Source organism: Amblyomma americanum, chromosome 1, assembly GCF_052857255.1.
Source record: "Amblyomma americanum isolate KBUSLIRL-KWMA chromosome 1, ASM5285725v1, whole genome shotgun sequence".
Classification (NCBI taxonomy): Eukaryota; Metazoa; Arthropoda; class Arachnida; order Ixodida; family Ixodidae; genus Amblyomma; species Amblyomma americanum.
Window position 1 is genome coordinate 528,270,382 of NC_135497.1, and position 11,461 is coordinate 528,281,842.

General features: G+C 43.8%; 1 protein-coding gene across 2 annotated transcripts; it reads left to right on the top strand.

Moving 5' to 3' along the window:
• Window positions 1–249: 249 nt before the first annotated feature.
• On the top strand, window positions 250–1,737 carry LOC144107514 (uncharacterized). Of its 2 annotated transcripts, XR_013309292.1 has the most exons (3): window positions 250–692; window positions 776–956; window positions 1,583–1,737. XR_013309292.1 is itself a non-coding variant. In XM_077640554.1 (2 exons), the coding sequence occupies exons 1-2, from the start codon at window positions 495–497 to the stop codon at window positions 893–895; spliced, it is 318 nt and encodes a 105-aa protein (XP_077496680.1). In that variant the 5' UTR covers window positions 250–494; the 3' UTR covers window positions 896–979. The 2 variants fall into 2 exon arrangements, 1 of the variants encoding a protein (XP_077496680.1); XM_077640554.1 differs by lacking the exon at window positions 1,583–1,737 and having other exon boundaries at window positions 776–979.
• Window positions 1,738–11,461: the final 9,724 nt, after the last annotated feature.

An 11,461-nucleotide genomic window follows, 5' to 3' on the forward strand; every position in this document is an offset into this window, starting at 1 on the left:
ACCGCCCGATGTAAAGGGTTCAGCCGTATCCATCCATCCATCCATCCATCCATCCATGGTTGTTTGAGAGAAGCGTTTGCGGGTCGGTAGGCTGGAAACGCCGATTGGTCGGTGGGATGCGTGTCTGCGTGACGTTTTTTCGCTTCACCCTCGTTCTCAACCGGATGTGGGGTCGTCGCGTCTCTCTCGGCCTGTCCCTAGAGGGCCTAGGGAATCGCTGGGCCGGCCGGCCGGCCGCCGGGCGTGCGTGGTTTGCGGGCATTCTCTTCGTGAGCCTAGGCGGCGATGCGCGCGTTTCGGGAGCAGTCCAGGTATGGCTTTTTTTGCGTGGTGCGCTCGTCGGCGACAGCAAGCTGAAATTTCTGTACAGTTCTTGCTTCCACAACATTGCGACGACCCCCAAAAGGCGCTGACCCGCGAGCAATCGCCAGCGACATAAAGGTACGCATTTTATCTCAAATTTCGCTTCATGAAGTGCTGTACCGCTTACCTACATGCCTTGCGCATTCCAGGACCTCGTTTTCCTGCTGCAGGAGCACGTGGCTAGTGTCGTGCTGGTGTTCAAAAATTTGCAACTCTATTACGACGACCCACATAAGGTGCGGTTTGAGGACCGCCGGCGTCGCCATCTGAACCGTCGTCTGACAGCCACGATGAAGCGCTTGTCGGGCGTGCACGTTCTCAATCCCGAGGTAAGGGTTGAACAACGTTTTCGCAAGTTTTCTCGTGCAGAACTCGCCAAATTGCGGCGCTTGTAACGCAACTTTTTTTGCAGCATCGTTTCCTGGATGCTTCTGACGAGCCGATGCTGTCCTTATTTGCCGCGGACCGATACCACGTGGCGAGACGCCGGGGCATCGACCTTTGTTCCTTTGCAGTGGCAAGTCCAGGGTAAAAGTGGTCACGATAATTCTGCCACTACAATCTGCCCTTTAGGATCGCTATCAGCTGCAACGGTAAGTCCAGAAGTTCCGACTCGCGCATTGTGGAAATCGCGCCTGGCCTAAGTGTCCAGCATTCACCCAGTGCAGTGCAGCTTTGTTTAATTCCTTAGAGACTTGTCGCGCTTTGTCGAAATCGACGGCAGCCGTGAAAATTTACATATTAGACCTCACTACGGCTTTATCCCAGCGCAGCGCGCCTTAGTTTCTTTGCGCCGGCAAGCGTTAGAAGCGCGCGCCGTCTCGCGCTTTGTCCAAGTCGGCTCTAAAACTCGCGCTAGTCCTCGTTGCCTGGTTGACAAAGTGCACGGCTTTGTTCCTTTCAATGGCAAGCCTCTGTCACTACAGTCGGCGGCCTTAATTTTTATGATCGCTGTAAGCTTCAACAGCAAGTCCAAGAAAAGTTATGACAATCGCGCGGTGTGGAAATCGACGGTAGAGACAAAAAACTCGTGCTTGTAGCTGCAGACTTATCCAGCTCCAGTGCGCCTTTGTTTATTTCCGTAGCGACTACCCGCGATTTGTAGAAATCGACGCCAGCCGTGAAAATTTACATATTAGACCTCGCTACAGCATTAGCGCAGAGCGCCTTCGTTTCTTTGCGTTCTAACTTGTTTGCTCGTTACTTTTGTTCTTTTCAGTCGTTTCCTGAATCTGTCCAAAGAGCCGGGCTAGGTGGATGATTGTTCGGAACCACATGGCGATCGCACTGCATACAGCACGACTTTGGTCCATGTGTTTTTTTTAAATAAAAACATCAGATGTCGAAGGTCGTGCCCGAGGATTGCTTCGACAGCTGGGGCAAAACCATGGGGACCGCACACGCTGTGTCGTCGCTGCCAAGTGAAGAGGCACAAAACGGCTGTCAACCTTAATAAAGACCCTTCTCGGGGCCGCCTCAGTGTTTCCTGGCAGATCACACGCTTTCCACCCTGTGCACGTGTTCTCCTCATTTCCAATTAAATAGGTCCTTCAAACTCTGCAGAAGGCTTGAATTAGGAACTGCTAATATCAAGATGGTACTTGAGAAAAAATAGCGGCTACAATAACAAAGATGAAGAGGGGCTGGAGTTACACGAAAATAAAAAAGGTTGGAGGTACCCAGATAAGCTGAAATGGTTTTGGGCGGGAGTCCTAGTTATTCTATATAAGACTCAAATAATGCATATTCAGCGTTTATCAAGGTTTTTGGAGAAATATATAAAGAACATAAAGCAGTCTAAACGAATAAGAGAACCATGGATCACGCCAGAGCTCAGAAGAATGATAAAGAGCAAAAACAAATACCATGCCTTTTTAAATAATCGCTCTCTTGAATCTCTTTTAAAAAAAAACAAGAAATACTCTAAATGCTGAGCTTAAGCGTGCTAAGATTGTGTATCATCAAAAACTGTTCTCTGATGTTAGAATGAAAAATTCAGACACTGTGTGGAAAGTTGTAGATAACTTGTTACGTCGCAATGCGAAAAATGCGCCAGCTCAACGAATAACCTATAAGGGCTCTGAATTATCAGGTAAGGCTCTTGCTGGCCATTTAAACAAATTTTTAACTACCCATTTACCTAAGATGCATCTACCTGAAGTTCCTTCATCTTGTAGCCCTTTCGAAAGCCTTTTCCTTGAGCCCACCAATGAGACCTTTATGAATTTGAATAATAGCAAAGCCTTAGATGTTAACAATATTCAGATAAAACCAGTCAAATATGTACTATCATATATTGCACCTGTGCTTGCATACATCTTCAATTTGTTAACTGAAACGGGAGTTTACCCGGAAGTAATGAAGAAAGCAAGAGTGACAGTTGTGTTTAAAGGGGGAGATAAAGATGTAGTGTCCAATTATTGACCAATATCTGTGATTCCAGTCTTTTCAAAGGGCTTGGAAAAAGTAATCTTTTCCCGTGTAGTGAACTTTTTTAATGCAAAACAAATCCTGTCTGATGCTCAATTTGGCTTCCGAAGGGGAAAGTCGACGGAAACGGCTTTGTTATCACTTAAGGAATGTATCCTGCAAAACACTGAAGCAGGTATTCTCACTGTCGGACTCTTCATTGATTTTAGTAAGGCTTTCGATTTCCTAAACCATCAAATTTTAACTCATAAACTTTCTCAAAACGGAGTTCGTGGAACACCTTTAGACCTCATGAAATCATACCTGCAAAATCGAAAACAATCTGTCTATATCCCCAACCATCAGTCTTCTTTTCTGGCGGTACGAAATGGTGTGCCTCAAGGCAGCATTCTGGGCCCGATGCTTTTTAACATCTATATAAATGACATTGTGCATATTTATGAAAAACCGAAATTTATTATTTACGCCGATGATAGCAGTTTACTAATCCATGGTCACGACATAAACAAGTTAATTGAAGAGTGTAACGTAATCCTTACGAAACTAGAGAACTGGTCCTCTTCTAATTGCCTCCAAATAAACCCTACAAAGACTAAGGTAATAATTTTCCGTGCAAGGAACAAGCCAGTCGAACTACAACGCGCTCCTAAACACGCAGGTCAAGGAATTCAAATTGTAGACAGCCACAAAATCCTTGAAGTTACTTTCTCGTCGCATCTCAGGTGGGAGCGACATGTGGAAAATATTTGCAAAAAGCTCTCTTCAGTAGCAGGTGTTCTAACACGATGTCGATGGCTCCTTCCCACTCACGTGAAAATTCAAATTTATCATGCTCTTTTCGGTTCCGTGACTCTGTTTGGGCAACCACCACAAAAACAAATGTGATAAAAATACAGGTTCTGCAGAAGAAAATGATCCGCTACATTGCAAACCTTCCTTATCTGTCTCTCCAACGCAAACTGCTTTTAGAAATTATAACATAATTCGTTTTGAACATATATATGTTTTTCGCATTTTGAGGTTCTTTTACCATTCTTCTCCTGCTTATAGAGATTTCTTAATACGTACTACACATTTAAGGACCGCTTCGAATCGACTCTACACCTGAAATACCGATCTCTGGTATATTCCATATTTTCGAATTAATTATAAACTACAAACGCTTGAACAGAATTTACCGACCACGCTTAATAAGTACAAAGTTTTGGATAGTGTTAAACCAAGCGAGTTAAAAATGTATTTTGTTAATATATAGCCAGGTTGCATTTTATGTTCCTCTGTTGTCTGCCGCTGCTATGTACGCCTATTGAGTGTTTCTTTCCTCTTTATTTTTCTCGGGTCTTCTCTTTGTTTTCATGCGTCTGTAAACTATTGTTAGTGAACATACATGCTCATTGTTTTCATTGCATTTAATCTTTGTCACTTGCTTCGTTGTTTTTGTGTTTGTTCTATTATATATATATATATATATATATATATATATATATATATATATATATATATATATATATATATATATATATATATATATATATATATATAGAGAGAGAGAGAGAGAGAGAGAGAGAGAGAGAGAGACAGAGATTTAAGAGAAGTGGGCACTTCTACAGCGACACATTTATTTATCAATGTTTATACCGCGGTGCGGTCTTCTTCAGGACTGTAGTGGCCTCGCGTCAAATGAACGTTTTAAGTTTGTGAGCTGCAGAGGAGGGCAAAAGGAGTGTAACAAGCAAATAGCAACAACAGTTCAAAAAATAAACAAAACAGCAAAGAAATATAAAGATAGGGGTGTGGGGATCAGACAGGGACAAGATTGGGGGAGGAAGCAAAAAATAGAAAGAAAAGAAAAAAAAGGGGGGGGACTATTATACTAAGGAAGGACGGCGTAAAAAAAGAAGATGGCGAAACCAGAGAAAGGGAGAGGAAGACGGTGCGGGGGACATGGGCAGCGCGGCAACCACAGGCGTACGAAAGCAAAACATGCAAACAAGACACAAACAAAATGCACAAAGATGGGCGCCGCTGCAGATGCGTGGCCAAAGAGGCGCCACTGCGCAAATGACACTGGCAGTGATGAACAGGCCAAACCAGGCGCCTTTTGGGGGGTCTCACTAATTTCCGGTGAGCCGAGGGCTAGAACGTTAAGGAAGGAGTGGGCTACGCTAACGAGCACATGTGTAAGAACTTACTCAGGGGGTCTGGGTTTCACTGAACGGTGCACCCTTCTCCCTGGGCGGGTCGTTGAACCGACTTCGTCGGAAATACTTGGTTGTAGTGGAGGAGGGCTGGGCTAGCTGTGTACAAATATTTCTAAATTGTCGGAAAAAAGTAAGGAAAGAACGTCAAAGCTTATCAATACTGCACGAGGCAGGATAGTGTAAGGAGGCGTATGATTGCCTGGGATATACACTAGGAGTTATAAAGGGTATATCTGAGTTAGCCAATTAACGAGAGGTGCAGTATTATTTTGTTTGGAGGTCGTGAATAAAAGAAAGGATACCAGGCTTTTCGTTAAGACATTCTTGAATAGTATTAAACTTGTGGATAAAATAGAATTCACGTTGTTCACGTTCTCGCCTGTTTTTGAAGCCCCCTTGAATAATTGTTACTTTTAGTTGGTCAAATGGGTGTCCTTCTGAGTTTACATGCTTGGATAGGATAAGATTGGGGAGAGACTTGGTGTGTGCTCGGTGGTTGTTAAATCGAATGCGGAATGCAGTGTTTGTCTCTCCTATGTATTGCTGGTTACACACAGTGCATTCAAGAAGGTAAATAATGTTTGATGAGTCGCAGTCAAACTTGCCGTTGATTGAATGCTGGAAAACTGACCTCGTACTAGTTGCGGAACACGTAGTCTTCATGTGCTTGCAAACTTTGCAGCGACCTTTACCACAGGGCTGGCATCCATATTTTGGGGTTTTGTGTTCCTTGGAGTGGACTAGACGGTTCTGAATGTTTTTGGCACGCCTGTAAATCACGCGGGGTGCTCATGTAAATATTATCGATAGTCGTTGACTTTGCTGGAGAATATTAAAGTGCTCATTAAGAATTCTGTTTATGTTCGGTGCGTTACTGTTAAATGTGAGAATAAGGTTTGTAGTGTAATCATTTCGGTTATATCTTCGGTGCCCCTGGAGTATTTGACTACGGTTCAGATTTGAAGCTCTGCTTATGGCGTCATCAATAAAAGAACGTGGATAGCGCTGCGTTAAGAGCACGTAAACATTTTAATGCTTTTTTACACGTATATGTAAACATTTTTTTTGCTTGAACTGCGTTTGTTGTGTAGTGCCATTTCAGAGGCGCTTGGGCCCAGTCAAGCTGGTTTTTAGCAGCTTTTAGCCCTTGCATCTCTGTAGTATGTAACTTGCATTTTGTAAAAATGAAATGAAATTGCATTTGGAAGAGAAAGACAAGGTTTCATTTTGCAGTGTAAGCTTGCGTCTCTAGAATGAACAGAGAACGTTGCCTCACACTGCTTGTGCCTGTCGTTTGACTCTCGTTGACCGCACCGAAAAAAAAAGGACCTCTCTAGGAAACTATTTGCGGAATCTTTCCTCTGCTTCAGGAGGGGAGGGGGAGGGGAATGGGGGTTGATGGCCTCCCCTTGGTCGGGTTCGCCGCGACACGCGACGCACGACGGACAAGACGACGAAAGGAAGCGGGGAAAGCTGCCTTTCCGAAATTAACCGTGACTTGCAGGTGCCTATAGCTGTGTTTGGATTCCAGGGAAGTAGCAGCCGACCTCTGAATCCTCTTCGCCCATTCCCACGGGGCTCCGCGTGCCATGTCGCCATGTGCGGTGAAAAGAGCAGTGTGCAGAGTTTAAATTAAACAAGTATGAAGCTATACAATAAAGCCAATTACAGACAGCTAGAGGAATTTCAAGAGCATGTTGTGTGATGCTAGTTATCTCAGTGAAAACTAATGCAGCCAACTATTATTTCGTTTTTTTTTTACCCAACAGACATGAAAGGTCTGAAGATGAATTAGTACCAAACACATCGGTACATCAGTTGTAATGCCTGAAAAAAGTTGTACCAACATATAGATGCCCATGTCGTGATAATCAGGAATACTGAAGAATTAAGGAAAATTAAAACATTTTTTTTGTTCGTGCTCACACACCTGCTACAAACATCTTTATACGTAGCAATTTAAATGACTCTGTAGGATGCTTTTTGGGTAAAAAGTACAGTATGGCAGAAAGGAGTCTTTAGGAAATGCACTGTGTAGAAATAGCCATACCAATTCCAGCTCATCGTTCGATAAATATAACAAATACCGTGCAAAGAAGCTTGCTGCATAGTATAGTTGCAAGTTACTGGTTGCAGACCGCTCTGCAGTCACTGAACTGTGATTGTGTATGTACTGCATGACAGTGCGTGAATAGCAAAGCATGCAGTTAACCAACAAAGAGATGCTTGTTCATATCGTTTACCACACATATAAACAACATCAATGAAACAGGATGCTATGTGTAACTTTTTGACATGTTCCTTTTTGGCAGCCTCTAAAAATGTTTCCGCCTAAATGAGCTGGCTTGTTTTGCAACAATATAACCACGGGACTGCTGTAAATTGCCACATTTTCAAATTGTATGAAAATCATTGCATGTGAGGGGTCACAACTCTATCCTGTCTCTTGAAGGTCCCGTTGTTTTTGTTGGCAATGCTTGGACAACCATGGCCAGCTTTCCGCATTCATGTGCACAGGGTATGCACATTACGTGCATGCCTTTCCACCTAGTAATGGCTTACATTGCAAACAGACAAAAAAAACACATAGAGCACAAGCACAGATAGTATTTGTAGTCGACACTCTTCTTATTCACAGTAAATATGGCACATACCCACGCGGGGGGATTGGCCAAGGTACAGTGGAGATTTGCCAATGAAGTATTTGCACGGGAAAAAAGACATGACGCGGCGGCGTAGAAGACTGAATCAAGATAAAGATAGAAAAATTCAATTAAATTTAAGAAATATGAATTACCAGGAATAGAACCAAGCATTTCGGACATGAGACAGAATTTTGTATACAGCTAACAAGGTAACCGATCAGTTGCACTTATGTAATCATGAAGGTAGCCACAAACACTGCTTAACGGGAATTCCTTGGCGCTCGCACCGAACGAGAGAAGAACTGGAAGAGACTGGAAGAGGGACCTCCAAATACTGATTTCCTTGAACAACCGCCGGCAAGAGAGGAGAAAATGGTCTAATGTTTCAACTTGCCCACATGAGGCACAAAGGTTTGTCGCAGGGAACCCGTATCTGCGTAAGTACAAATTTAACTGAGGGATTCTGCATCGCAGAAGCGTCATTGGCACCTCAAAACGCCTTGATTTACACCACCGGACATCCCATGGGTACTTTAAGTGGTGAAAATCCACGGTATTGAGCAACGGATCACTCAAGCTGGCTGAAATATGTTGGAACCACTGGAAACGTGAAGTTTCCAACAGAATGAGGTGAGGGACGGGATAGATTAAGATTACAGGAGCGCTGAGAGCTGTCCTTGCCAATAAATCAGTTACCTCGTTAAAATAGACACCCTAATGCCTGCAGGTACCCGGACAAAGCGGATCTCACGCACTGTGCACGGAACAAAAAACCTAAGCGGCCGATTCAATACAGATTTTCCGGAGTTTTGGAGAGAGCCTAAAACAGAAAGGCAGTCTGCAAGAATAAGAACCCGGGCTACATGTCTGGGAATTTTGAGAAGAACCAAACCAATAGCCAAAAACTGTACGAAGAATTTAGAAGTATAATCAGAGATACGAACGGAATAGCTCCAAGCCAGATCCTGCGAATATATCCCAATCACCGCCTTCTCACAGCTGCCGGAGGCATCAGTGGAGAGAACAGTATGATGAGGAAAATTGTGTAGGTGTTCAGAAAGAAGACCATTTAGGATATTTGCAGGCATATGTTTCGCATGGAACGGGTAAATATGGTCGTAATGGAAGACGGGGTAAGCCTGCGTATCAGCAACTCGTTGCAAGATCAGATCAAACTGAAGCGGAGCTTGCGTGAACCTAACTTGCGGAAGCTGATAGCTTGGCCAATGTTGCTGTTGTTGTTAGCCTATCAAAAGATCGCACATACCCACACTGGGCGATCGGCGAAGAATCCGGTGGCTATTCATCTGTACTCAATTAAGAAAAAAGAAAACACGCGGGAACGCAACACTGGCGGATGTGCTGAATTTCAGGAACAAACCATGCAACAAGTACCAAAATATTCCTAAATCAGATTTTACATTGCATAATGAACCATGACTGTACCAAACCAATGAGACATAAGTGAAGCATTTCATTCCTTTCGTGACATAAATGAGTTATGAGGTTTGTTGAACAATTAAAAAAGTGATTTTTCATGGCAGCCAGCATGGGTCATTTCAAGTTATAGCTCAAGATTACAATGACATCTGATATAGATGACACGCATGCTATGAAAGAAAGATAATTTTTTTCCTTTTTTTATGAAAAATGCACAGGCAGTTTCAAGGCTTGCTTCACAATTTAATTTCTGGCGTATACACAAAGGCATGTCTATAAATTATTCGTGCGTTACACCAGAACCAACACTACTTAAGTTGGTAAATCATGTTCATTACCTGGGTGTCATTAATAGCAAACATATGCTAATGCTGCTAATGTTATAGATGAAAAAACAGTGGTTTTGTGAAGACGTTAAGTAATACGTGATACTGTTGTGTCCATCAGGTAATGAACTGTGCGGCAGTTTCAGTTTCTCTTCTCTTATATTCAAATTCAATTCGCTTACTTTCAGTTTCTCTTCTTCAGAGTTTCAGTTTCAGTCACATGCATGTTGCTTGACACCCCATATACGTAACGCAGGAAAAGTAGAGGGGGGGGGGGGGTCGGAGGAACCTTGGCGTGAGCATGACATCGCTCGCTCCGGTGTGTCGTTCGATCTTGCATCTACAATACAACAACGTGCCGACGAGGTAAACCTTTACTATGTGTTTCACGGGATCTTACGCCCCCTCGTACATTCCTGAAAACCCCGGATCAGCCACCAATACCATGGAACCAGTGGAAGGCACTGTTTTCTACCTACTTAGAGGCGTCTGGCGCCTGAGTTTCCTGCATCCCGGCGCAAAGCTATAGATGCTTCTGCATTCGCGCGGCGTCGGAGGTCGGCGTCGTTCCGGAACGCCTCCCGCCACGAGCGCAATTTTAAAACGAAGGAGACCTCAATTAAGTGAAGTTACGAAACGCGAAGATGCGTCGAAGGTGCCTCCGCCCGCCTTCCGTCGCGGAGACAAAAAGAGGGCTTCTTCCTAAAAACTGAGAGAGAGGGGAGAGTAACAGAAAGAAAATGGGGAACGAAGGCGCGAAATCGCCCAAGTGTGCGTTATTGCAATGGGTTACTGTCCTATATGGAGCATCACGCTCTAATATCTGCAAAGCAGGAAAAAGAAATAAATAAAATATATAAAAAGTTGAGGGGGGAATAGGCAATATGCTTTGCTCTCAGAACTGTTTTCTCTGGTCATGAGCAAGAAAGAATGGCAGGGGGAGGAGAAGGGCGGCATGTGGAAGCAAGCACGCAAATTGGCATGACCTCAGGCGATGCAGTCGGGGTGCTGTGAATTTCAGTAGGGCTAGGACTATGATCGCTGAAGTGTGGAGAGAGTACCAGAGTTTTCATTTATACCGGCCTGCACAGTATTAAATTGATATATAAAGTATGACTTTCGTTGCTCACGCTCACGGGTATTTTCGAAGCCGCTCTGTAGCAGCGTAACTTTTAGTTTGTGAAACTCGTGACCTTCCTGGGAAAGATGTTTCGACAGGGGGAGGAGAGAAAGAGATCTGGTGTGCGCGCGGTGGTTGTTGAATCTAATCCGGAAGTAATTCTCTGTTTGGCCAATGTATTGCATCTGACAATCGCCACACTCGAGCATGCATACTACGTTACTACTGTCACAGTTCACGTTTTCACGGATGGAGTGTTTGAAGTTAGAGTGTATGCTTTGAGCTAGTGTTGTTGTCCGCATGTGCTGGCAAACTTGACAGCGATTCTTCCTGCAAGGTAGGCAAACCACAGGGTTTTACTTATTGACAGTAGAGTGAACTACATAATTCTGCATGTTTTTTGGTAGTCTATAGGTAACCTGTAGAACTGTTGGAAAAATTTTCGACAGTCGATCGTTTTGTTCGATTATGTTGAAATGTTTTTTTTAGAGTTTTTTTGACATTAGGAAGGTTGTTTGCGAAGGTTAAGACGAGATTAGAGCGGTGTTCATTTGCTGTTGCTAATGGGGGATCCCCAAACATTTCATTACGATCTGTTGCTTCCGCTTTCGTAACGGCCTCATCAATAATGGAGGCCGGAAAGCATTGGTCCCTCAGAACCTCCCGCATACGGCTAGAATTTTCTTCGAAGTCTTCTGGTCGTGAGCAGATCCGTTTGAATCTGATGGCTTGGGAATATGGAATTGAAGTTCTGCAGTGGCGTGGGTGGCAGCTCTTCTAATGAAGGTACTGTTGACTATCCGTGGGCTTTCTATAGACACTGGGGATTAAGGTACCCTTCTCCATTCGAATTGAGACGTCCAAGAAATTAATTTGACTGGTGGAGTAAGGGTGTGTGAAACAGATGTTTGGATGTACGTTGTTAAATGCTGAAAT

Excerpts from the sequence above, each read along its gene's own strand:
- LOC144107514 (XM_077640554.1), top strand. The coding sequence starts at position 495 with ATGCCTTGCGCATTCCAGGACCTCGTTTTCCTGCTGCAGGAGCACGTG. Across the intron at positions 693-775 it reads TGCACGTTCTCAATCCCGAG|CATCGTTTCCTGGATGCTTC; the intron begins GTAAGGGTTGAA and ends CTTTTTTTGCAG.